This window comes from Prionailurus bengalensis, chromosome E4, assembly GCF_016509475.1.
Source record: "Prionailurus bengalensis isolate Pbe53 chromosome E4, Fcat_Pben_1.1_paternal_pri, whole genome shotgun sequence".
Classification (NCBI taxonomy): Eukaryota; Metazoa; Chordata; class Mammalia; order Carnivora; family Felidae; genus Prionailurus; species Prionailurus bengalensis.
In genome coordinates this window covers 37,249,200-37,276,995 of record NC_057360.1, presented here as the reverse complement: position 1 = coordinate 37,276,995, position 27,796 = coordinate 37,249,200, and the positions used below count along the sequence as shown (strand labels likewise).

At 37.8% G+C, this 27,796-nt stretch overlaps 1 protein-coding gene across 2 annotated transcripts; it reads left to right on the top strand.

Moving 5' to 3' along the window:
* Positions 1 to 1,223: 1,223 nt before the first annotated feature.
* Positions 1,224 to 26,834, top strand: ATP6V1G3 (ATPase H+ transporting V1 subunit G3). 2 transcript variants are annotated; one of them, XM_043568101.1, is made up of 4 exons: positions 1,224 to 1,362; positions 13,906 to 14,006; positions 21,139 to 21,338; positions 22,647 to 22,888. In XM_043568101.1, exons 1-3 carry the CDS (start codon positions 1,281 to 1,283, stop codon positions 21,310 to 21,312), a joined length of 357 nt encoding a protein of 118 aa, XP_043424036.1. In that variant the 5' UTR covers positions 1,224 to 1,280; the 3' UTR covers positions 21,313 to 21,338; positions 22,647 to 22,888. The 2 variants fall into 2 exon arrangements, with proteins under 2 accessions (XP_043424036.1, XP_043424035.1); XM_043568100.1 differs by lacking the exon at positions 22,647 to 22,888 and adding an exon at positions 26,719 to 26,834 and having other exon boundaries at positions 1,230 to 1,362.
* The last annotated feature ends 962 nt before the right edge of the window (positions 26,835 to 27,796 follow it).

Sequence of the window (27,796 nt, the reverse complement as noted above, 5' to 3'; positions counted from 1 at the left end):
TTTTAAATCCATGTGCCTCTTGAAAGAAATTTGACCTGGTGTTTATAAGTGAAGCAACAGAGGCGTAGTTAATGGAAGTAACAATATGTGAAATTCCAATCTATGGACCATTTCAGGAAAAAGAAAAGCCTTGGCCATAAGTCGACATATTAGCTTTTCATTCTTATATAACAATTTTAGATACATATGAATGATATTTTATAGTTTTCCATTTTGATTAACATTCTTGCTTGTTCCAATCACTACTGGATTGAATCAAATCAAGGTAGATTTCACTGTACTTACTATGTTAGGACAACACCCAGTATAAGCACTGAGTAATATAAAATATAAAATTTAATTTATTTTAATTTAACATCAAAACCTACAGTTATAATTTCCCTTTATCCTGATTTTGTCACCACACTGAGATCTCCCTGAAACTCTAGCATATAGTATTACTAACTAAAAAGCACTCAATGCCCCAAAGAAATCTTTTCATTATTATCACCTGAGGCCTAGAAAAAGAAAAGAATAGATTCCTAGTCTATTTTGTGTGCACAAAGCCAGGACATCTCTTTCTTAGCAAAAAGTTAATAAATTTACCCCAAACAGAAAATTGTACCCGTAGAAACAAGTAAAACAAAAAACCTCTAAAACCAGAACTGCATGGACAAGAACAAAGAAAGGTCTTTCAACTTGAAAGAAAAATTTTGTGGGACGCCTGCATGGGTCAGTCTGTTTAGCATCCAACTTTGGCTCAGGTCATGATCTCATGATTCATGAGTTGAAGCCCTGCATCCGGATCTGCTGACCTCTCGGAGCCTGGAGCCTGCTTTGGATTCTGTGTCTCCCTCTCTCTCTCTGCCCCTCCCCCACTCGCCTCCCTTTCTCTCCCTCTCTCAAAAATAAATAAACATTTAAAAAAAGAAAAAAATCATAAATAAGTCAATATTTCTTGGAAGAAAGAAGCTAATCTGCCAGAAGTTATCTTACTTGTTTTTTTTATAAGTAGACTCAATACCCCATGAAAATCTTATTTTGTGTAGAAGACTGAAGTTAGCTGAAATGACAAGTTTTCAGCTTCCTCATTTTGACTGAACTTGTTTTTCTGGATTCCACCCTTGGGCTCTCCTTGGGGCCCAGCTATCTGGCCCAATCAGGCCATTTGGGAACAAACACCTGTGTTTAGAACTCGCTGTTGACACAACAATCTGAGTTATGTGGTGATTTCTTAAAGGATAAATTGATGTGCCACTTCCCGGATTTCACAGAAGCCACCTAACTCGAAGCAGGCTGCCATGACCAGCCAGTCTCAGGGGATCCACCAGCTCCTTCAGGCAGAAAAAAGGGCCAAGGACAAGCTAGAGGAAGCCAAGAAGAGTAAGTCTCCGTCCTGTCTTACTTATAAGGGATTTGTCACAAAATGATTGAGGCGGGTGCAACGAAATGAGCATGGGCCTTTAGGGGCAGACAGACTCTGCTTCAAACCCTGTTTCCACCACACCCTCAGAAAGCTTGGCCAGTTCACTGAAACTACCCAGTCATATGTCCCTCTGGCTACCCAGAGGACGAAGTTCTCTAACCCAGATCCTCCAAAGAGGTCATGTGCTAAATGAAATGACAGTGGACATTGAGTTTACAAGGAGACAAGGCCTTGAGGCTTGTCTCTGCACCTTCCTTAATGTTGTCACGCCTCAGTTTCTCAATATTGTGAAACGGTTAAGAGATAGACAACTTCCAGACTGAATCTACTTGTGAGTGAACGTGAGCAAATTACTTACCCTCTGTAAGCATCAGCTTCTGTTCCTATAAAATTGTGACAGTAACAGTTAACAGTTGGTTCCCATCCCTATTTAATATTGGCTTTTAACTGCCAATACTTTTTGAATATTTCCATTTTATTCTCATTTTCTAACTTTCTTTTTATGTAGTCATGCATCTCTATATTAGTACAGAATGATCTCAGTAAATGTCAACCCCCTTCCTATGCTCTTTGATATTCACCACAACCATATGAATGAGATGTTACTATTATTTCCACATTATGTATGTAAAAACTGAGAATTCATCATTTGCCAAAAGTCATATTTTAAAGATAGAAAATATCACGCAGGCACCATGCTTAATTCTTACTTTATTTACTCACACCAACTCTTTTGGCAAAGAGGAGAAATGATGCTCAGATAAGTTAGGCAACTTGCCTGAAGTCACACATAGTACAAATGGTACAGAGAAGATCTTAACAACTGCACTATACAAAACTTTCGTAATTTTCATAATGAATAAACTAACATGTTGTCAATGAACAACTCGAATTTAGGAATAAGAACTATGCTTTTGCCACTATCCTGTTTCATATCACATTATTATTTAATCTATAATAATTTGTGTCTATTAGCTTCTTCCTAATGACATGTCTTGCCCCTGCAATTAGATTCAAACTTCAGTAAGAAGTGGCCCCGTCTTAAAAATGTTGATGCAACTCTTTGGGTGAATATAGCGATAGGAACAGAGTACGTAGTGCAAAACTTGTTTAGATGTATGGAATGGGATGCTGTAACAGTGCATTATAATGCAAGAGAAGAAACCAGGAGCGAGGCACTACTCATTCCACAGGGTTTTTTGATCACAGGTAAAATCATTTTTCTTTCTTAAGTTGATCTCTTGAGCGGTGGGCAATGTAACTACCAACAGCGGCAAAAGGAGGACTTCATCATGTGGAAGGTGCTCAAAGAGAAAAGGAAGGAGAAAAACTTAAGACAAACTTTACCTACTTCTCCATTTCTTTTTCTATAACAAACCATGCAAATGACTGCAAAATGGTATGAATGCAGGGTAATTTTACAGAAAACAAAGCAGTCAAGGACCTGCTGATTGAAGCAGTGTAGAAAACTTCCTTATCTTTTATGCAAATTTTTAACCACATTTAGAACTTCCAGAACAGAAGGCCAACTTATTTTAAGATGTTAGAATTGCATTACCTTTGCTTCCTCATCATGGAAAAAGCAAAATTACAATATTGAGCACATTAATACTATCATATGATTCAGTTGCTTTTTGCCAGTGTGTCTTCTGCAAAGCCGTTCGAGAAGAAAGGCTTTGTGAATCATGCAAGTTGTTTGGAGGAGAGGACCACTCAAAACTTTCTAGACACAGATTTCATAGTAAAAATAAAAGCCAACCTTGTTTGCCTTTCGGCGAGCGAATATGCTGTCCTTGGACAATCTTCCCCAGAAGGCAGTGTTGTAAACCACATATTATCTTATTTTCATACAAAACATTCATTTGATTTGCCAGTAACTTGAAGTACTTGTGTACTTTTTCCCTTGGTCTTCAATCATAAATATTCAAGCCAATATGCAACCAGTAATCATAAGTATCCAGGCCATAAAAACATTTTGGAAAATATTTTTTCAAATGTTATTTCCACAACCAACCTTTGCGCTGTATTTTACGGAGAATGTCAGTCTGTCCTCTTTGCCTCACAAAGCATAGGCTTTAAGGACAGTTTTCTCCAGATAGTAGCTGCTTGCTTACGTAGCTATCAGCAGGTAACAGTTTATGGTTACAACTTCAGTTACTGCGCCCGTCATACTGACTTCTCAAGCATTCTGTAGCTAATAAAATACTACCTTTTGTACCTGGTATTTTGCCACCTTTCTCATATTTCACTGGTTTTGTAATTTATTAATTTATTTAATTTAGTAAATATTTATTGAGTGCCTACTGTTTCCAAGCCATTTTGTTATATACACTAATGAGTAGACCTAGACTCTTCTGTAAACAATTCTAGTGAGATAAATGCATAAATGAACATAAAAAGGAGAAAGAAATAATGCCATGAGAGGTACAGATAGCCATCATTTTTGTAAACCCATATATTTCACTTTTTCCCCCCAAAAAACAATGCATTTGAATATCTGACAATAGTTTCAGATGAAAACCAATACATCGCAATAGTGGCCACCATCATGGGAAGGATCACTTTCTCTTTGTTAAATCCATTTATGTGAAAGCTTCTCAGAAATCTGCACATGGAAGGACTCCTTAATATATATCTAAAAGAAAGAAACAGAAAAAGAGAGGGAGAGGGAGACAGGGAAGGACGGAGAGGGGGGAAAAAAACAATGGCAATTCACATGTTAATCATTTTAGAAAAATGCAAGATTAGTAAGGTAGTATATTTATATATAATGCTGCAAAAATATTAATATATTCCATTAAAAAGGACTGCCTTGGAGCTCAGTGAAGTTGCTGAGGTATAATACAATATGAGGTATAAATGCTTTGCCTTAAGGGATATAGATAAGAGTTTGTAGACTTGATGTATCAGGAATTCTCCTGAAGGCTGTTAGGTCTCTGGAAATGAAATATACAGGTCTCTGCTCTCAAGACACTCACTGGTCACGAGAGAACATTGTGGCTGGGCTGATGTGAGGGAAAATGGTGAGCAGACTCAAAAAGTTGGGCTGTGAAACAACAGAGTAGAAAAAGCATTGGTTTTTTTTCTTATGTTTCCACATCTCTGAGTTTGACTTTTTTAGATAGAAATACAAGATATATATATGAAATATATAAATATCAGATATATATATATTTATATATATGCCATACGTATGATGGATAGATAGATAGATAGATAGATGATAGATGATAGATAGATGGCCATGATGTTTTAAGGATCAGAAAACTATACCTAAGATAGAGTATAATCAAAATAGTTATTTTTATTTTTAACTAACATAATATGTATACTTATATATTACTATAAGGAATAAAAATAAGAGAATGGAATAAAAGATTAGGACGATCTAATTTTTTTTTTTTTAACAACTGCTGCTAGTTCTGGGTCAGCTTTTCCTGTAATGAGGGAGAGTTGGACTGCCTCTAGTAGATGGCTAGAAAAGCTCAGATATCGGCCTGTGTTTACTGATTACAGATTAAATTATATTTATCAGTTAAGACACAAATTTTTACGTGCAAAATAGTCTTGCTGTTAGGTCGATTTTAGATGGAATCACAGTAGTTTGGCACTATTTTAAATTATCTTACTTGAAATTAACACCTTCTGCCTTAAAAATTGTGCATTAATCAAAACATAAAAGTGAGTGTGTGGGCCCAAGGCAAGTTACATATTTTACAGCAGAACATCAGACCTGTCCTGGAGTTCCAGGTATGGGCAACTGAACTACTTTCAACAGAATTAGATTAGAAATTCAAGGTACCATCATCAATAGGCGGAAAAAAGACTTGTGTTCCTCTGAAATATATGGTATTTTTACTTGTAGTTATGACTTGTTATGAGATCAGCATTTATTCCGTTTACATCCATTGAAACTTGGAAAACTCTACAGCTCTTTTGAAATGCTCAAATACACGTGACTCAACATCACATAGAGAATCCATAATCCCTAATTATTTCCAAAGATGAACCATAGCCTTTCTCACAAATAAACACTCAGTCTAACTACTTTGGCAGCTAACAAAAATAGTGTTTAACTCAAAATTAGAACTTGTATTACAGAATATAGATTGGAAGGTGTGGTAAACAATGTAAATGTTCAAATCTGAACATGAGAAAAATTGAACAAGTAAGTATATTTAAAATGTTCTACAAGCAATAGACAATCTTAATAACAGTGAAGGACGCACCTAGAATTTTCTGCCAAGATGGTGCGGTCAGTGCTCGCTTTCTGGATCTGGTCTGCCTGGTGGCAAATCCAGTTTTTGCCTCCTACTGGGTGGGTGAATTGGCCAGATTATCTTTGAACCTCACTGTGTCTCAGATTCCTTGGCCTCAAAATGGAGATAACACTATCTGCCTCATGGAATTTTCAAGACTGCCTGAGTTAATATGTATAAAGGACTTAAAACACTACTTGGCACATAGTAGGTGTTCAATAAATGTTAACTATGAATATTCTTCCACTACTTAACAAAAAGAATTCTGTCAAAAAGTACAGCAGAATAATAGAGCTCCACTGATCTCTGAAGCACAATCTTCTATGAGGGCCTCTCTGAATTATACTTTAGCGCAAAATAAATAGTTAAGACAATATTTTGACTATCTACTTTGATGATACATCAGCTAATATAATAATGCAGATTCGTTTGTGTTGGGTCTATAGGACACCAACCATAAATATTTTTTTAAATCATCTAATTGCCTATTTGCTTCCAAATAGACAGATATTCCAAATTATTTAAACAAGCACCTTGATTTGATTTAATAAATTCTTCTCTATGCAAGTGAATACTTTGGTTCATGAAGACATGGCTTTTAATAAACTAATAAAATAAAAGTTGTTATATTAGAATTTCATGGCCCTGTCTTGTGTGTTTTGTAGGCCTGTAAATTTTTTCTCTTTTTTTTAACAGTCCACAGACTAATGGGGTATTTGTAAGTATATTGGACTTTCATTTCTTCAAGTGGGACATATTAAAACAGCCACAGAACATTTTCATCTAGGAATAGCAATTGATTATATTCAATCCAGAATCTACACAAAACTACTGATTTTTTTTAATAAGGAAAATACAAGTACAAAGAATCGCAAAAGAAATACCAAGGAAGCAAAGATATGAAATGAGAGATTAGGGTCGGCAGAGAAACTGTGTAACCAAAGGAACTCTGCTGCTCTGTTTTCCTGGTGACATGACTTTATCCAATGTTTGTAGCAAGTGAGCAAAATAATGACATTCTTTGAACCAGGTTGGTTTTATCATACTATTCACAACCCCCAAAAGCCAAGGAAGGTTGTTGTTTTTCTTCTGCACAACAGAATAAAAATGGCTATTCGTAACAGACCACAATCTCCATTCACAAAGTGCTCTTTGTTTTCACATTAAGTAAGGTAGCCTCTGTTCTGTTCATGCATATTTTTGTCAGGTGGCTCATTCACTTGGATGTCTACTCTCCCTGCCACACACGTGGATACCTGGCCTTGCTTCCAGTGCTCAGCTGACACTTCAGTCTATTTCTTGTGCGCCCCTGTATTAGTTTCCTAGGGCTTCTGTGACTATTACCACAAACAGGATGGTTTAAAAAAAAAAAAAAAGACCAGAAATGTATTCTCTCACAGTTCTGGAGGCCAGAAGTCCAAACACAAGGTGCTGGCATGGTTGGTCCCTTCTGGAGGCACTAAGGGAGAAGAATCTGTCATGCCTCTCTTCCAGCTTCCAATGATTGCCAACAATCCTTGGCCTTCCTTAGTTTGGAGCTGCATCATTCTAATCTTTACCTTTGTAAGTACAGACCTTCTCCCTTATGTGTCTTCTCTGTGCCTCTTTGTCTCTATGTCCAAATTTCCCTCTCCTATAAGGACACTCCTATAAGATGTAGGCCCCATCTTAATTCAGTATGACCTCATCTGAACTTGATTGCATCTGCAAAGACCTTATTTCCAAATAAGGTCACCTTCACAGGTACCAGAGGTTAGGATTTAAACATATCCTTCTGAAGGACACAATTGAACTCACAACATCTTCTGTCAAATCCATTTGACTGACTGTCTTGAGCTTTTATCTTCTTTGTTCCCTTTTGTAAAAAGGTGCCTGCATTCCTTGTGTCTACCTTTTTTATTCAAATTTCTCTTCATTATTTTTTTTTATTTGAGTGTAGCTAACACACAATGCTACATTAGTTTCAGATGTACGATATAGGGATTCAACTTCTCTATACGTTACACTATGCTTACCACAAGGGTAGTTACCATCTGTCACCATACAACGCTGGTCCAATATCATTATCTATATTCTTTATGCTGTGCCTTTTATTCCTGTGACTTACTCATTCCATAACTGGAAGTCTGTCTCTCTCATTCCTCTTCAGCCATTTTGCCAATCCCCCCACCACTCTTCCCTCTGGCAACCATGATTCTGTTCTCTGTAGTTATAGGTCTAATTGTGCTTTTTGTTTATTTATTCATTTGTGGCTTTGTTTAGATTCCACATATGAGGGAGATCATATGGTACTTGTCTTTCTCAGCCTGACGGATTTCACTTAGCATATACCCTCTTCAACCAGATTGTCGTCGCTGTAACTCCAGCAAAGTTCCCTTTGCCGAGACCACAAATATTGTTAACCTTTTTATTAATTAGATATCTCGGTCACAACTGGATCCCTCTTTCATCTTTGAAACTTTTCCTTCATTTGACCTTGGGACACCACTTTCACAGTTGGCTATCTGTCATCTTTCTAATCTCTAAAGTTGGGGTCCCAATTTGAACCTGTTTTCTTCTATATCTGTGGATATTGCCTATGTGATCACATCTAACCCATGGCTTTAAAAACCAGCTCCATAAATGATGATTCCTAAACTTGCTATTTCCAGCCTTGGTTGCTTCTTCAATCTCCAAAGTCATGCAAACATCAGCCTTCTCACTACCGTCGCTAGTTGTTTACCAGGCATCTCAGTTAAACTGCATCCTTAACTCTATTCCCAAAATCAAATATTGGAGTCATCATTGCCTTATCTCTCTCTCTCATGTTCATCCATCAACTGTGCCTTCAAAGTATATATAGCTTCTTGCTAATTCCTCTGCTGTTTTACCATTTCCAGCAATCGTTAACATATATCTGAACTATTGCAATAGATTGCAAACTGGTCTTCCTGATTCTCTCTTGCCCCTACAATCTATTCTCACCACACCAGCCAAATAAAAATTTTTAAATCATATATAGTGTTATGCCCCACCTTTGCTAAATACCCTTCATGAATTTAGCATCTCAAGGACCAAACAAGCCTTGTCGTGCCCCATGAGCTCTGTGTGACCTGCCGTCACTGCTACCTCTCTAGTATCGTCTCCTAACATTCAGTCATCTTGTTCTCTTTCTTCCAGCCATGACAGTGTTTTGCTGCTTCTCGAGCATGTCACATACCCAAGGTTTTTGCATCTGCTGTTGCCTCTACTTGGAATGCTCTTTCCCTTCAGATAGCTGCATTGCTAATTGTCTTATTCTTTTAGGTCTCTGTTCATATATCACTTCATCCAAAAGACAAGGCTTACCTAAGTTAACACCATCTCTCTATCCCTTAGGCTCCTTCTTTCTTCTTCATAGCACTTATTATCACTATCATATCATAAACTGTTTTTTTTTTAAATGTTTATTTATTTTTGAGAGAGAGAGAGAGACAGAGCATGAGTGGGGGACGGGCAGAGAGACAGGGAGACACAGAATCCGAAGCAGGCTCCACGTTATGAGCTGTCAGCACAGAACTCAACACGGGGCTCCAACTCACGAGCCATGAGATCATGACCTGAGCCGAAGTCGGACGCCCAAACAACTGAGCCACCCAGGTGCCCCTAAACTCTCTGCTTTCTATCTCCACCTAATACGTCGAAATTACAAGCTCCATGAGAATAGAAAGTTGGTCTGTTTATGGTTTTCACTGCTGTATTTATAGATCTAGAAACAGCGTGTGGCACAAAGAGGACATTCAGTAATATTCGTTGCTTAAATGTCTCTTTTTTCCATTCTCTGTAGCATTTGACACTGTTGGCCACATCCTTCTTGAATGTTTCTTTGATTTCCCCTACTCCTCTGACCACTAACTCTCAGGCTCTTCCTGAGAGTCCTCCTCCTTTTCTTATCTCTTGAATGTTGGCAGCCCCCCAGTTTGAGACCTTAGCTCTCTTTTCTCCTCATTCTGTACACTCACCCTTGGTTGCAGTCCAAATCCTATCCCTATGACTAGCACATGTACAAACCCAGACGACTGACATCCATTTCAGAACTTGCTTCTGGATCCAAACTTGTCTGTCCAGATGCCTTAACTATCTCCATTTGGATATCCTCAGGGAAGCCCACAGAGGCTTTTCTAGTGACAGCCTGAGGACTTTTCCTCAAACTCACATTGTATTAATTATCTTTGTTCTTAATCAAAGTTCCCCAGAAACTGGGCTCATTTTCCCAATCATGATTAAAAATAATCAAATAGCTGTTCTTTGTCGAGCATTTTAATTACATTTTTTTTTCCTAAAACATCTAATGACTTATTGCGGTAAATTATGAAATCTGTTTTATAGATGAGAAAACTCAGGCGCAGACACACTAATTTGCTTAAGGTTACAAAGCTTCTAATATCTTACTGCCATTGTGTCTAGTGTATAATTTTGATTCTCTTCTGAAATAATAATAGACATCCCATCATCCTCATCCCTAAACAAATTCCAAAACCAATATAACAATCCAGTCAACAGAACAGGGTCTCTGTGTCTCAAGGGCTCATTCGCATTTGGGACACTCAATTTCCATGGCCTCTCCTAACCACAAAACCAGGGAGATCCCATCCTTCACATTGCACTCCCTCCTCCCAAATTGAGTTTTTAATTCTTTTCCTACAAATCACCTGGAAATCAATTCAAACATCTTTCCCCCTCTCTTTCCCTTCCACAAAATTTCCTGTAAAATATCTCAATCAGGGCATGTTGAATGTAGGGCATGTTTGCATGACAAGCCACATGTCTAAAAAATGAATACCTTTATTAAGGTGTAGCCATTTACAAAGAGTGTCCAAAACTAGCTTAGGAAGGGTCTCTGTGCTTTGTTCTAATCTCCAAAATGAAATATTCATCCCCATTGCCGTCCTGCCTAAAAAGTCAGCTCAATCATCCCCTCCTGAGAAGTCTCCCCTGACCCCACTTGGCAGCCTCCTCTGACCCCCCGTCTACATATCTGGGTCCAGTTGTTTATATTTTGACTTACCCTAATAACATAATTTTTAAAAACTTTTTTTTAACATTTATTTATTTTTGAGACAGATAGAGACAGAGCATGAGCAGGGGAGGGTCAGAGAGAGAGGGAGACACAGAATCCGAAACAGGCTCCAGGCTCTGAGCTGTCAGCCCAGAGCCCGATGTGGGGCTCGAACTCACGGACCACGAGATCATGACCTGAGCCGAAATTGGATGCCCAACCAACTGAGCCACCCAGGCGCCCCAAAAAACTTTTTTAATGTTTTATTTGTTTTTGAAAGCAAGAAAGACAGAATTGGGGGGGGCGGGGCGGAGAAAGAGGGAGACACAGAACACGCAGCAGGCTACAGGCTCCAAACCATCAGCACAGAGCCTGACATGGGACTCGAACTCGTGAACCGAGAGATCATGACCTGAACCGAAGTCTGACGCTTAACCGACTGAGCCACCCAGGCGCCCCTGTTTACCCTAATAACATAAGACATAACACAACTATTGGGATGGATGGCAAGCACTGATTGTCTAGAATTTAAGTAATGAAAATTTCCATAAATGTGTGATTTTCAATTGCCATGGAACAAACAGAACCAAAACATATGTTCCATTGTTTTCCTACTTGATTACATGTATTCTTCACAATTTTATGTATTTTGCATTTTCTTCTTGGAAGCCAGAGCACCATGTACACATTTCCAAATTACCCTGTATTCATGCAAGGACCATACCACGTGCATTTCTCTATCTTCTATTTGTAGCCCTATGCAGAATGTATAGTAGGTGTTCAATAAACAATGAATAATGGATGGACAAATCAAAACCGTCCTTTCCTGCACAACTCTGGAGCACCTGCTTTAGTAGTATAAGATAACCACGTCTTCTAAAGCAAACAAGCCTTGGGCCTGATAAGCCTGTATGACCTTGTAGGAAGTTTGGGACCAAATATTTGATTGTCATATTTAAAATCTGGACTGTTCCATATGATCGTCCTTATGTTTGATACAGACAGTATTGAGAAATAAGAATATAAACCTAAATGCTTAGGTCCCAGAATACTTTTAATGCTTAAGAAGATAAGGCATAATATTAAAATTTGGAAATCTTCCTACACAGACAGAGAAGAAAGCTAGAGGTTAATGGAAGTTGATTTCATGCATGCATTTTGCTTCACCTCTAGTCAAACAGCAGGCTTTAGGCTCCAGTTTCTTCCACTGGATTAAATCAGGTGTAGCATATGCAGGCTCTCACACAGCGGCAGCTGCTGAGTCTGTCCAGAAAATGGCTGTGCCAGCAGCAATTTCCCTGTGGCTCTCCTATTTAATTGAATGAGAACCAGCAGGTGACTGGTGCCATGACGGGGGAATCACAGACACACTCTGAGCCTGTCACTGTATGATGGAGCTAATATACAGCCTTTTAACTAGAGCACTGGATTCTGCTCCAGGGTAGGGCACACAGAGCTTTTCCTATTATTATTATTTTTTTTAATGTACTAGAGTTGTGACTTTGAACCCAATATTTTTATATATTATGTAATTAACGTGGAAGAGTAGTGACGTCTCAGGTCATTTGTTTTATAAGTGATTATGAATCCTACAACCCATTATTACCAACAAAACGTTAATACACGTTAAATATATGTTTGTCCTAATGTTAATGACAGCCATGATAAGAAAGAAGGCTGAGGATCAGGGGATAGTTTCCCCTATCAACATATTGTGCATTTGTTCCGTGAATAGTGTTTAGCTGCCACAAAATGGTTAGAAATGTGGAGAATTAAGGAATCTGTAAATACAAAATGATAATGAGCATTAACTAAGTAGAAAAAAAGTAAGCAGTGTTGTTAATGTTCCGTTAAGCCTCAAGCATCAGAAGAGCACTAATTTTCACCAGACCTTGGATTTTATAGAGAGTAAAGACGTAGCTAAATGTCTGCTCTGCGTGAGGCTTACTCAGTCCCATTCAAGGACAATAGGCATTAAAAGAGACACGTCCGTTTGTAACTCGGGAAATCTATCTTTATTCCGCATATATGTACAGTAACTGGCAAAACACCACATGCTTAGCAGGGAGAGAGCTTCAGGAACCATTTACACTCAAATGCTACAGAGGTATGTAAAAGTGAAGGCATATAAAAACATGTATGTATGTGGATGACAGAAGTTTATGTTAAGATTTTCTTTCACACTGCTTAATGAGAACACGCTTACTTAGTTCAAGGTCTGCACAATATAACAAACAGGTGACAAAAATTCTAAGCAAAAGCTTGAGACACTATCAGAGAAACTGTTAAATAAGCAAAAGAATGAAGGCATTTAACTGAAATTGAAGGACAATGGATTCAGATAAAAAAAAATTTAATACAGTTTGGAGTTTCTTTAAAGTTTTAATGACCACAAAGCATTAGTACCTAACCCCCTGAAGGTGCTGGGGGGCATAACAGCAATTAATATTAGTCTATAACCCCCCCCCAAATTTACTCTGGTTGTCAAAAAAAAAAGTCATGTGTCTAGCTAATGATCCCCGCAGCATTGTATTTGTCTGAAACTTTCATCTACATTGCTGTCTGCTGGCTTAAGGCTTACACCTTTGCTCTTAATAAAAGAAAAGAGAGCTATTTAACTAAGTCTCCTAACCATTAAAAACAATTGGTTTTACAGCCACTTTCAAGTCCCCCTCAGAGAAAGCTACTACAAAAAAATACCTACTTTGATGTGCTGTGGGGCTTAATCAGACATTCTAGAGTCAACAAATGCTAAGAAAAAAAATCCCAATAAAATGCTTTAAAAAATTGTAAGTCAGTTTGATAGAGTCTGAGTTGCATGTTTGTAGTGTTTTTGGAGATCTGCCAGTGTTAAATCGGATCCAGTTGGTGTGGACTGAAGTATTCCTGGCAGCAAATCAGGACAGAAAATCTGACCAAATAATGTCTTTCCGAGTAAGTGACAGCTAAAATCTGTTCTCTGGCTGTTACTGCTGTGAGTAAATGGGCAGATATTTTATTTAAACATGTAAGTGTGAAAGAAAGTTGTCATTTCCATGCTCTAAAAAACCCAATTGAAAAAGTAAGGTGTTTTTCAATATTGTTCTTTAATGAACTTCACCATTTTAGAGAAATTTATCAGGAAAACAATGTAGACCTCGCCTATTTTATTTTTTTAGAATTGAAGTTTGAAATTCCATGTCGATTAAAAAATTCATTCCTCCTTTGCCACTGTTAATATTCAGGGAAAGAGAAGCGATTGAAGCAAGCTAAGGAGGAAGCCATGGCAGAAATTAACCAGTACAGAATGCAGAGAGATAAGGAGTTTCGACTGAAACAATCTAAGGTAAGTAAGAAAGTTAGCACAGCTTTTCTATGTGGTGTAGATTATAATACATTAATATTCAAGAGGTGTAATGCAGAATATCAAGGGGGAAAAATACAACGGATTGAGCAGACACAGTTCAACTAAGCCTGAACATCAGACTAAATCTTATATGTTACAGAATTACTGATTTTACATGTTCACTTTCCAGACTTTTCTATTTGCTGTCTAAAGTATCAATCAATAGTGAATGTCTAATATGTAGTCCATATTAAAAATCATATTTTCAAATATTCAAACTGAAGAGACTGGTTAAAGTATTGTTCCCACCACAGATGACGAACACATTTTATTAAGAAAAACACTTCAGAAAACATATTTTTTTGGTCTACTAATATTTACCACTACAATCAATAAAAAGTGTTTCACACTGTTATAGAATGAGTTTCTTGGTCAACTTTCTTTGGTATATTCAAGATTTACAAATGACCAAAGTAGAGGGGCGCCTGGGTGGCTCAGTCGGTTGAGCGTCTGACTTCAGCTCAGGTCACGATCTCGCGGTCCGTGAGTTTGAGCCCCGCGTCGGGCTCTGGGCTGACGGCTCAGAGCCTGGAGCCTGCTTCCGATTCTGTGTCTCCCTCTCTCTCTGCCCCTCCCCCGTTCATGCTTTGTCTCTCTCTGTCTCAAAAATAAATAAATGTTAAAAAAAAAAATGACCAAAGTAGATATGGCAGATTCAGCAAATTGCTACAAAGTCTTCTGGTATTTTTTTTTATTATTTCTTTTTCAATTGTCTGCCTTCATTCAACAAATGTTTCATGAAAATATTTTTAAAAGGTTTTCCCTCCACTAGCATTTTAAATATATCTATAGTTTACAGTGAAAAAAAAAGTGCATGAAAATTTCAGAACCAACATCCTCCTTTTCCTACTGCGATATGACTATAATTTTTTTTTAAATTCTGTGTGTTACAACTAAAGTTTATATGATATAAGGGTTTTTCCCCCCAATAGAAACATAAGTAAAGGCTGACATTGAAAGATGAACTTCAAGCACTTTGGAAACCCCCTTACTTACAACTTTTATTTTAGTGGGAGTAGATGTGGGGCTGGTAGAGGGTCAGGGAAATCAAATCCCATGATAGGAAAAACTTTTCCAGGGGGCTCCTTCTTAAAAGAAAAAGTCCTTCCCAGAATGAAGTGGACCACTCAGCAAAAATAAATTCTTCTCATCAGTCTTTCAAAAATAGAATCATAAAATCCTAGATCTATACATGTGTATACAGCCCTCCGTGATTGGCCCTTGGCTATCTCTCTAACCTGTCAGTTCTGAAAATGTCATGCACCCACTTTTTACTGTGAACTGCAGATACTTTTTAAATGCTCGTGCAGGGAAAAGCATTTCTTTATATTCTTATGAAAGATTTATTGAAAGAAACCAGCCAAATGAGAAGGAAATCACAAGGAAATACCAGAACACTTTTCAGCAATGTGCAACAAGATCTGCTTTGGTCATTTGTAACGTTTTCTACTACTTTTGTCTCCACTTGGTCTCTTCCAGCCATATCGGTCTTCCTGTTCTTCCCCAAACAGACTGAACACACAACTTCCAACTGTGCCTTTGCACATACTGTATTTGCTCCCTGGAATCACTATCTTCTAGACGTATTCATCCTTCTTCAATCTCTGTTCATTTGTTAGCTCATCTTTCAGATCACCTTATTTAAAACTGTGTCTTTCATTAGAAAAGAAAGTAGTTTTCCATTATATTCATATCATGTAACACTACTAGATACATCATATATTTACATTTTTTACTTATTGCCTGTCTTTTCTTCTGAACTATAAACACCAAAACAATAAGGTCTATGTGTTGTTCTCTGTTATTTTCCCCAACAATGAAATAGTGTCTGTTCCATAGTAAGTACAATAAATATTCATTGAGAGAATAAGTAACTAACATTTCTTCTGTGACTTTATCTTTCTTATTGAGTCCTGTCATGACCCATAACATATGGGGACCTGAGAAAATAGTTATCCCTAATACCAGTCAGCATTTATTATTTTATGCAGGATATTTCTGATGTACTTATATTTCTAAGTCATAACAAAACTGACTGTAATTTTAGAAAGTAGCTGGGTTAAATCTCTTGAAATGTTATTTCTTCAGAAGAATCTCATAAGATGTAAATCTGGCTCAGGATATTTGTTCTCTGCTTTGGAAAATAATTAAAACTCCTCATTGCTCTCATAATTAGAGTTCTAAGCCAATTTTACAGCTAGTTGATCAAAAGCTCACATCGAAAGGTCAACATGTTTAGGCCTCCACTAACTTCAAGCATATTGTAAAACCATTAGCACAGATATTCCTTCCTTGGCATGACCTCCATATGTCAGACATATTGCTATTCCAGTTAAATCTCATCATCATTAACCCAGGGCAAGTAGGAGGTCTGGGAGGAGACCCAAGAAGCCAGTTTTCTGCCTGCTGTGGGTGAGACACCTCGATGTTACTTTTTTTAGTTGTGTCTTAGCTCTTGTTAATGTATGTGCTGTTTCCATTCCCCTGACATATCAACAAAAGCAGGTATCCCAATGTCGGTTGTATAACAACAAATATTGTTTTATTGAAGATTTCATTTCTCCCTTCCTTATCATTGCTACCAAATATAACATCTTCTAAAGAAGATATGACATTGCTAAAAGGAATCGGACCACAGTGGAAACATTAAATCTATTATTAATGCAGAAGTTAGAGGGATCATGAATCCCAACAGGAGAAATGAAAATGGTCGCCTGGAGCATAATGATGATTTTTCTATCTTCATCTTTCTTCCTGAATTGATATCATGAAAACATTTTGTTTCCCTGAAGCAACCATATATTGAGCATGCCAAACGGTGTTTTGCTCATGATAGTGGGACCCGAACTTCTGCTTTCCCATAGACAGGAACATTTGAACAATTTATAAAGAAACGTACTGAATGTTGAAAGATTTCACCACCATCGGTCATTTAGCTGTAAATCTGTATGTATCAGTCTCAACACCGAAGTTTTGAAAATCAACAGTGAGAAGTCCTTAAAGGGTGCCCTTTGATCAAATGTACCCACCCCATGTCACACAATGATCAACTTCTAATTTCTGAGTGTCCTAAGCATTCTTCTGCCAACAAGAGCAATAGAACACAGGTAATAAGTTCTCTGTAATATCTAGAGATCTGATCGTTCTATCCAGTTCAACAAATATGTATTGGGCATCCACTTTGAGGTGTTTGAGGCACTTGTAATACATCAGCGGACAAGATGTCACTGATCCTTTGTGGAGCTTATGTTCATTTCTTTACTCACCTGCATGGTTTAAATCAACACTGTCTGCAGATATAAAGGTATGGAATTCTTTCCATGGAAGGCCGTCTAAAATAGTATATGGTGCCAGAGGGGAGGTGTGTAGGGAGATGGGTGAAATAGGTGAAGGGGTTTAAGAGGACACCTAATGAGCCCTGAGTAATATATAGAATTGTTGAATTACTATATTGTACACCTGAAATTAACATAAGATTGTATGTTAACTATATAAGAATTTAAAATAAGGTAAAAAATTAAAAAAAAATAGTGTATGGTTAGTTATTGTTATAGTAATGTCTAGGGAACAATGTAGAAACTCAAATTACTGTGCATCAAATAAACTCAGAAAAAATATTCTATTTAATTATGCAGGATGAGGCATGAGATTATGAGCCTTTTTTTAAGGGTATTCCAATGTTTCTGAAAGTGTATGATGGCTTTAAAAAACTAGAAAGTGCAAGCAACACAATCAGTGAAAAATCACTAACATTTCCTGATTAGTCGCTCAGTGCTAGGCTCCTTGCTATGTACCATCTCTACTATAATCCTTTCAGAAAATTATCATGTTGTCTTAGAAAACCACATTAAGAACACAACTAATAGTAGTAGCTGTCATCTGTGGATTAAACCTGCACTGTCAAAAAGGGTGGCCACCAAACAGACACATGAAAAGATGCTCAACATCACTCATCATCAAGGAAATACAAATCAAAACCACATTGAGATACCACCTGACACTGGTCAGAGGGCTAAAATTAACAACTTAAGTTGGCAAGCATATGGAGAAAGGGGAGCCCTCTTGCACTGTTGGTGGGAATGCAAACTGGTGTAGCCACTCTGGAAAACAGTGTGGAGGTCCCTCAAAAAATTAAAAATAGTTACCGTATGATCCAGCAATAGCACTACTAGGAATTTATCCAAAGGATACAGGAGTACTGATTCATAAGGGCACATGTACCCCAATGTTTACAGCAGCACTATCAACAATAGTCAAATTACTGAAAGAGCCCAAATATCCATCAACTGATGAATGGATAAAGAAGATGTGGTTTATATATGCAGTGGAATACTACTTGGCAATGAGAAAGAATGAAATCTTGCCATTTGCAGCAATGTGGATGGAACTGGAGGGTATCATGCTAAGTGAAGTAAGTCAGTCAGAGAAAGATATGTTTTCACACATATGTGGAATTTTAAAAACTTAACAGAAGACCATGGGGGAAGGGAAGGGGAAAAATAGTTTGAGAGAGGGAGGCAAACCATAAGAAACTCTTAAATACAGAGAGCAAACCTAAGGGTTGATGGGGGTGAGGCAGGGGAGAGGGGAAAAGGGTGATGAACATGAGGAGGGCCCTTGTTGGGATGAGCACTGGGTGTTAGAGGTAAGCGATGAATCATGGGAATCTACTCCCAAAGCCAAGAGCACACTGCATACACTGTATGTGAACTAACTTGACAGTCAATTCTATTTAAAAAAAAAAAAGTGGCCACTTCACATATAGCTAATGAAACTTGAAATGTAGTTAGCCCACATTAAGATATTCTGTAAGTATAAAAGACATACCAGATTACAAAAACTTCATATGAAAAACAATGGAATAATTTTTGTGTTGCTTGTACATTAAAATAATAATATTAAGAATATAAGCTTAAATAAAAAAATATTATTAGGGGTATCTGGGTGGCTCAGTTAGTCGAGCATCCGACTCTTGATTTTGTCTCAGGTCACGATCCCAAGGTCATGGAGTGTGGAGCCTGCTTAAGATTCTCTCTTTCCCTTTGCTCTTCTCCCACTCACACAGATGTGTGTATGTGTGTGGGGGAGGTGGAGGAGGGGTATGCACACGTGTGCACACGTTCTCTCAAAAATATATATATTATGAAAATTAATTTTACCCAGTCTTTTTACCTTTTGAATGTGACTCTAGAAAATTTAAAATCATTTGTATGATTTGCTTTGTGGGTCATATTACATTTCTATTGGACAGCTTTGAAATAAAGAACCTAAGGTTGAGGGGCGCCTGGGTGGCTCAGTCGGTTGAGCGACCAACTTTGGCTCAGGTCATAATATCACGGTTTGTGGGTTTGAGCCCCGCGTCGGGCTCAGCGCTGACAGCTCGGAGCCTGGAGTCTGCTTCGGATTCTGTGTCTCCCTCTCTCTCTGCCCCTTCTGCACTCATGCTCTGTCTCTCTCTGTCTCAGATAAATAAACATTAAAAAAAATTAAAAAATAAAATAATAAAATAAAATAAAATTTAATTTAATTTAATTTAATTTAATTTAATTTAATTTAAAAAAAAGAACCTAAGGTTGAAATAAACTTTTCCAAAGTCCTACAGGATAGTGCAGAAATCTAACCTAATAATAGCTATTTTAACACTGCTCCAAAGAAAAAAATGATAATTTTATAATAGTTTGTCTTTTAAATATTTCAACACTTAAAACATTGGATTTAGGACTTTTTTTAGTGGGGTAGAATCTCACTTAATATAGTAGCTTTAGAGGAAAAAAATGATTTTGGTAGAATTATTTTGGTAAATAGTTCTCTTCCATTTTTAAACTTCTACCTAGCAAGAGAAATTCAGTCCATATGTCTGCTCCTTGTATGCTCACTTATCTCAATGTTATTTTATAAAAGTTACTTGATGTCTTAGAAGCTATATTTCCTTAAAATGATTTTCTTTGAACTGGGAAGCCCTTATTGCATGGTATATAAACAGAAAAGAACTTGAACCTGATAGCTTTCAATTGTGTTTGATTTCAAGTTTAGGACCCAGAAAGATAATGCGAATTCTAGAATTTAGAATCGTCTAACAACCCTGAAATAGAAGTCAATCATTAGTGGAGTCTCTTGGACTGAACTTAATGCATACCTTCCTTGTGTGTAAACATTCACAGAAGAGAAAAACAAACAAAAAACAGCTGTGTTGCCTTAACAATACCATGTTTAAGAAAGGCTGAGTTTACAAAGGAGATGAATTAGGAGTTGATTGCTTTACAAAGGGTAACTTTTCAAAGGATTTCACTGAAGAATTCCTTTAAATTAGTAACTCCCCTGGTGAAATTATATTTTGGTCAAATCTCTTGGAGATAAATGGAAATACTGGGAATCACTGTCGATAAAAGAGTAACCAGAAAGATATATTAAACTGTATCTAAATATATAATGTAAGTAAATGGACAAGTATATCTTAATATGAAAGAAATCCACTTTATATTAAAATTTTCAAAATTAAATCTATTATCCAAAAAGAGATACGCGTGCATGTAAAAGTACCTTCCTGGGCATACCGTGACTATATCTTCCTGGAAAACAACAATTAATCAGTTCAGATAATATATTTAAAAAATTGGCAAATCAGTTATTTGCTCTTTGAAAACCAGCACAAGGGGTTTAATGATGTCTTACCACTTTACTTTCCAGACTTTTAATTCAGAAAAGTAAGCAATGGGGAAGATAGAGAAACTGAATGGCAACTCTTACAAATATATGAAAAATGCAGTACAGGAAAAACCTCCTGAATATGGAGGATGATTGTGAATGTGCCTCCAATTTGTACTGTGTGGGGACCAGCCTAGAAGTAGAAGTAACTGACCATTGCCACCTTTCATTTTTTAGGAAAGTTTATCCATCCCACTTATGGTATTGGTGATCGTATCCATTCTCTGAGAAAGTTCTAGAAAAATAATACGCAATGTGTACACTCTAGAACAATCTTTAATAAATAGGCCAAAACAAGTTTAAGTAGTAGACCAGTTACACTTTACTATGGATAGTGTGGTGAATTCTGTCCGTTGTATTCTGTCAGGTAATGGGGTCTCAAAGTAATCTCTCAGAGGAAGTAGACGAGCGAACACTCGGGAAGATAAAAGAATTGAATGGAAGCTACAACAAGTACATGGAAGTCGTGCTGAAACAGCTTTTGAACATGGTTTGCGACGTGAAGCCGGGAATCCACGTAAACTACAGAGCTACCCACTAAACGTGCACCCTACTGCTCAATAAATGGTATGTGCATGAAATTTGAAATGTAAATCTTAAATTCACTAGACATTTACAGATTTCAATGTGACATAATTCACACATAAGCACTGAATTTAAAAGCAAACAAACAAAAAGTTGTTATATCTTTCTTGGTAACAGGCGTGACTTGTCATTTAACGTAAAGTAAATCAAGCGGCAGAGTAACATATTTTTTGACACTTGGCAGAAAAATGTGAACCTGGCCACTTTTTAGCGAGTATGAGGTTTAGGGGGAAAAAATGCTTCTTCTGGGCAATTTAGAAAATGTTTTCTTTGTTGTAGCTGTTAAAAGATCATTTTTAAAGAAAGATTTCTATCTCAGACAGATACAAAATGAACAGATGTCAAGGATTTTGTTTAAGTCATTAGTGAGGAAACCAGTCATTAATCAATGAGGAAATCAGTAAGATGTTACCACTAATTCAAAGAACAGTAAGAATGTCATAGATACAGAAATGATAGAAAAATAGATAAATGATAGATAGATAGATAGATAGATAGATAGATAGATAGATGATAGATATAGAGGCACCTGGGTGGCTCAGTCTGTTGAGTGTCTGACTCTTGATTGCAGCTCAGGTCATGATCCCAGGGTCGTGGGATCAAGCCCCACCTTGGGTTCCACTCTGAGTGTGGAGCCTTCTCCACACACTCTCTCTCTCTCTCTCTCCCTCTCTCTCTCCCTCTGCCACTCTCCCCCTAAATAAGATAGATGATAGATAGATAGAGATTAGAGAGAGAGAGAGAGAGAGAGAGAGAGAGAGAGAGATGATACAGAAAAAGACATGAGTTGGTTATGTAACCATTCTCTCTGCCTACCTTCAACTAACCAGATATTCTTCTTTCAACTATCATTTTTTTATTTTTATTTTTTTAATGTTTATTTATTTTTGAAGGAGAGAGAGAGAGCATGCATGAGCGCTAGTGGGGGAGGGGCAGAGAGAGATGGAGACGCGGAATCTGAAGCAGGCTCCAGGCTCTGAGCTGTCAGCACAGAGCCTGATGTGGGGCTCGAACTCAGGAGCCATGAGATCATGATCTAAGACGAAGTGGACAGTTAGCCAACTGAGCCAACCAGGCGCCCCTCAATTATCATTTTTTAAAAGAGAAAAGTGAATGATAATTAAATGAGCTGTTAGCATAGGTGTTTAGGCTTAAAAACAATCAATCAATCAATCAATCAATCAATAAAACAAACAAAAAAAGCCCCAGGTGATGTAGCAGGTTAGTATGTATTATGAATTGAATGTTTGTGTCCCTCCCAAAATTTATATGTTACAATCTAATCCCCAGGGTCACCGTATTTGGAGGTGGGCCATTTAATAAGTAATTGAGTCAGGAGAGTGGAGCCCTCGTGATTAGAATTCGCTCCCCTATAAGAAGACACCAGAGAGCTAGTTCACTCAGAGAGGAGAAGTTGGCAGTCTGCAACCCGGAAGAGGGCTCTCACCAGCCCCTGACCATGCTGGTACCCTAATCTCAGACTTCCAGCCTCTAGAACTATAAAAAATAAATTTTTTGTTATTTATAAGCCACCCAGTGTGTTTGGTACTTGGTTATAGCAGCCCCTGCCCCAAACCGATGCAAACAGTATGCCATTAGCCCAGCCACCTAGACGGTAATCACTAAATTCTTGTTAGGTACTGGGCACTTTAAGTACAACGTATGAATTATCTTGATCCCATTATTGTGTGTTGTGTTAGCACGCATCCCTGTTTTACAAAATGGGAAATAGCAATTAAGGAACTTGTCCGCAGTTGCTTGAATGACAGTGACATGGGACTTCCAGTCTGGCCAATGACTCCATTGTCCTCACCCTTCGTTACTTACTCCCCGAAAAGTTTCTGTATTTACATCATTAAGAATCTCTGAGTACTCTGCTTTTCCAAGAATATATGTAGACAAAATTTAGTTCCAGTTGAAACAAAATTTAACTGGTAAATTTTAATCATTACCAAATTATTCAATTCCAAATATAGACTAAAATTATTCTAAATGATCACTGTTTTAGATTAACCTACACTAGATGTAGGTCCCCCTCTAGCACACAAAATTAAAATTTTACCACATAGTCTTAAATCTCAGAAACATTCAATTTTGTATTGACATTGGGCAAATGGACGAAAAATTTAATATCATTTGTTTTTCCCAACTTGTTGGGCAAGGAAACCCAAACAGGTTAGTTTTTTTTTAATTTCAAATAGATTTCTCTATTTGCCAGAAAGACAACTGGTTCTCCAATTAATGACCAGAAGGGTATCAACCTTTCCTAGGAACGATGTCCTTTAGTTTTGGGGGGTAGAGGGGGAACCAAGGTAAGACATCAAGTAAAGTTGCCTCCCTCAAATGAGGACAGCCACGGAGGATTTCCACTTTAACACAGATTTGGAGATTTTGATTACTCCTTCAGAGGTGAGTTATGTAAAACAATGACCAAAACTGCACTTTTGAAAAATTGCTATGTGGGGCGCCTGGGTGGCGCAGTCGTTTTAAGCGTCCGACTTCAGCCAGGTCACGATCTCGCGGTCTGTGAGTTCAAGCCCCGCGTCAGGCTCTGGGCTGATGGCTCAGAGCCTGGAGCCTGTTTCCGATTCTGTGTCTCCCTCTCTCTCTGCCCCTCCCCCATTCATGCTCTGTCTCTCTCTGTCCCAAAAATAAATAAACATTGAAAAAAAAAATTAAAAAAAAAAAGAAAAATTGCCATGTGAAAAGATAATTCTAAAAGACATAGCCTTGTGATTTGCCTTACATATCTTACCTCATGAAAAATATCTTAAATACCTTATTATGAAAACTATCGAGATGTCAATTTTCTGTGTAAGAACAGCTTGAATATGTAATCTGGAACACACAAGTTGATAATAAATTCCTGAGCCTACACAGGATGGTTTTTTTAGGCTTACATGCAATAGAAATACACTAAAATCGGTAGAGGATTTTTCTCAGCAGTAAAGGAGCTACGACAGCCGGAAGACAGTGGTGAAGATTGGGTGTCACTAGCCTGTGTGTCTGAACCTGGCTGTGCCCCACACTCTCTATGTCCTGTTGGCAACTTACTCAATCTCGCTGGTCTCAGATTCTTTTTCAATGTTTTAATAGACAAAATGGCATTCAACTAAATGATCTCTATAGGCCCTTCAATATTCAATTCTACATACTAAATCAGACCATTTGCAAAAGTCAGTACTCATTACCTGTAGTGTTCTCACTTCTGTAGTATTTGTTAATGTTTTTAATGACCCCACATCTATTCTCAACATCTGAACTATTTCAGAACGTCTCCCCAAAGTGTGCCACTTTGGCATGTGGGCTATTTTGAGCTGAAAGCAATCAAGACCCAGCAGACTCAAGAAAAGTCTTTACCTCTCCCTTTAAACTACCTACAAGAATTTGAGAAAGAGAGCTATTACCAAGAGATAACTTTTGCATCTACATGACCTATCTGTGTGGCAGGACAAACATCTAATTGCCAAACATCTGCTCCTTTTATTATCCTGTGAATCACCCTCCTTCTTTTTGAAACTCCAGGCCCTTATCTCGTCCCCTCGTGTAAGATGGCATTTAAGCTTCAATTGTCCTACTGTCCTCGGGTCTAATCTTCTCATGGGCATCCTGTATGTGTGCAATTAAATTTATTTTCCTTCTGTTAATCTGTCCTATATTAATTTGATTACTAGACTATCCAAAGAACCAAAAAGGATGGAAGAAGCAAACATACTATGTTGGCAGGAATGTGTGGTGATCTCCAGCATTCTTGGCTCTGTAGCTCTGTAAAAGTGTAGTTTTTACACTCAAATATGGTTTCACATCTATGCCTAACTGAATGAGTCATTTTTCAAGAGCTCTCACACTCCCACAGATGGCTAAGCTGCCAGGTTTTACTTTATTTACATATGAAAAAGGTTTTACATATTTCAGAGACAACTCACTTATCTATGACAGCTTCCTCAGTCACAAAAAAAATGTTGACTTTTTTTTTGCACAGGTACTTATCCTAAAATAATTTTCCTGTTCATTCAGGTCTTCACACAAAAATGGAATAAAGTAAGGATGTGTTTAATCGTCCTTCATCCTTCTTTTGATCGTTGGCACGATCAGAAACTGCAAAATGAAAAATGATTCCATTAAGTTCTTACTTATTTCCATTGTACCTAAAAGCAAAGCCATGCAATTTACAGGATGTAGAGGAATAAAATGGTTTCTAATTTGTTTCTCTGTATTACACACAAACACGCACAAAGTCACGAATTGCCACCAATAGATCAGCACTATTATTTTCTAGATGAACATAACTAGGAGAATGGAGTTGGCCAGTGTATGAAAACCTGCCAATTTCTAAATCTCCAGATGAGGCCACTCTGGAAATATCCAATCCTCAACATGGAAAAATCCAACCTAGATCAACAGAGGTCAACAGAGCCACATTACCCACGGCGGCCCATAAACACATAAGTGAGAAAAGTGAAGACCATATAAACCACTTAGAAGACCTACAGTCTCAAGAGCAATGATAAATTGTTATTTTAAGCCACGAAGTTTTAGGGTGATGTGTTATGAAGCAATAGCTAACTGATATCCCCATTAGCTATCGCTTTAAAAGAGGAGGGAGGACAATAAGACAGATATGTGACTGTCAGACTCAGATCTGTGAAGGAGGCCTTTGAGGAGGAAATGCATGGTGAGCAAATGAGAGACACCAGCTACAGGCTAACTAGAAAACTATGAAAATGGTCAGAGATGGGGCTACCACATGAAGGGGAGATGTGGCAAACGTGTTTTTGTTTGGATAGGAAATGCGACAGCATATTCGTACACCAGTTGAAGTTCTCCCAGAGAAGAAAATATTTCTCTAAAGAACAGAAGAAAACTATTGCGGAAGCAAAGTCCGTGAGAGGGCAGGAAGCATAGGATTCCCATCTGAAGTAAAAGAGTTGACCTGACACTAACAGGAAGATGACATACAAGTGGAGTTTGACATACAAGTGGTAGGTAGGTCTAGCAGTAGGGAGATGAGAAAGTTCCTGTCTGATTGACTGGTGTTTTCAAAATAAATTTGAGAGAAATGATTAGCCGAGAATGAACAGAAATTTCAGGAGACTTATCCAGACAAGAGAAGGAGTGAATGGTTGTTTTAGAAAGTGACCAGATGACTGTGCTGGGGAATTAAAATAAGACTGTCAAGCAGGGTTGAGTGTCCAAAGGAGACATATCGTCGTACTTGTAAAATGAAATAAAGTCAGTTGTGTGCTTTTGTCTGGTGATGGGGAGCTGCTCAGGTGCAGGCATGGGGGAGGCAGAGTCTGGTTCCACCTCTCAACTTCTGAACTGAGACCTGACATCAGCTCCCTTGTTCTTTTTCTTTCAGCTCTCAAGTTGAACTGGGATAATTCTCCTCAGAATGGATACTGTATTCCTAAATTTAAAGAGAACAAGATTATTGGAAGGAAAGTATGATAAAATAAAGCTAAGAATCTAAACACAGAGGCCATTAAAAATGTAATGATTCTGGGTCACCTGGATGACTCAGTCAGTTAAGCATCCGATTCTTGGTTTTGACTCAGGTCATGATCTCACAGTTCATGAGTTTGAGCCTTATGTCAGCTCTGGCTGCCAGTGTGAAGCCTGGTTGGGATTCTCTCTCTCCCTCTCTCTCTCTCTCTCTCTCTGTCTCTCTCTGTCTGTCTCTCTCTCTCTCCCTCTCTCAGTCCTTCTCTCTTTCTCTCTCTCTCTTTCAAAATAAATAAACTTTAAAAATGTAATGCTTCTATTTCATCCCCGGGAAGAAATGTAACCGCTGTTATTTCTATGTGATTCTCCCATATCCCATCCCCCTACCTCCATTCTCTTGGTGCTGCCGGATGTTGGCACTGTAGGAAGTGGTTAGGGCAGTGGGTTTCTTTTCTCATTTCTAAGAGTGGCCTGAAGGAGCTACTTACCAATGACATAACTGGGAGATCTTACATCCCGTGCAGTATGAATCATTCATTCACTCTTTCATTTATTCAATTAAGATTGTCAAATCCTATGATGTATCACACATTTGAGATTGGTTTTGGAAATATAGCCGTGGACATTCCCATACCTGACAAGTCTCATATTCTCATTCCTGCCATCTCCTGTGACTCAAGATCTCACTTCCAGTTTAAGACCATGTAACTTTTGAGTGCACGAGGTTCCCTGTGTTTGATTGTTCAAATGAATTGGACCTCTCCTATGAGAGTGTGAAGAAAAGCATATTTACTATGACTGCTATCAAAGGAGGCAGTGTTGTTAAGGGCATCATCCCTGGGACCAGGCTGTCTGGATTCATATCCCAGCACCATCAGTTATTAACTCCATGACCTTGAGCATGTTACCAACCTCTCTTGTTTTAATTCCCTCATCTGTAAAATGGACTATGCTAGTTTTACCACAGAGTTACTCTAAGTATTAAATAACTACGT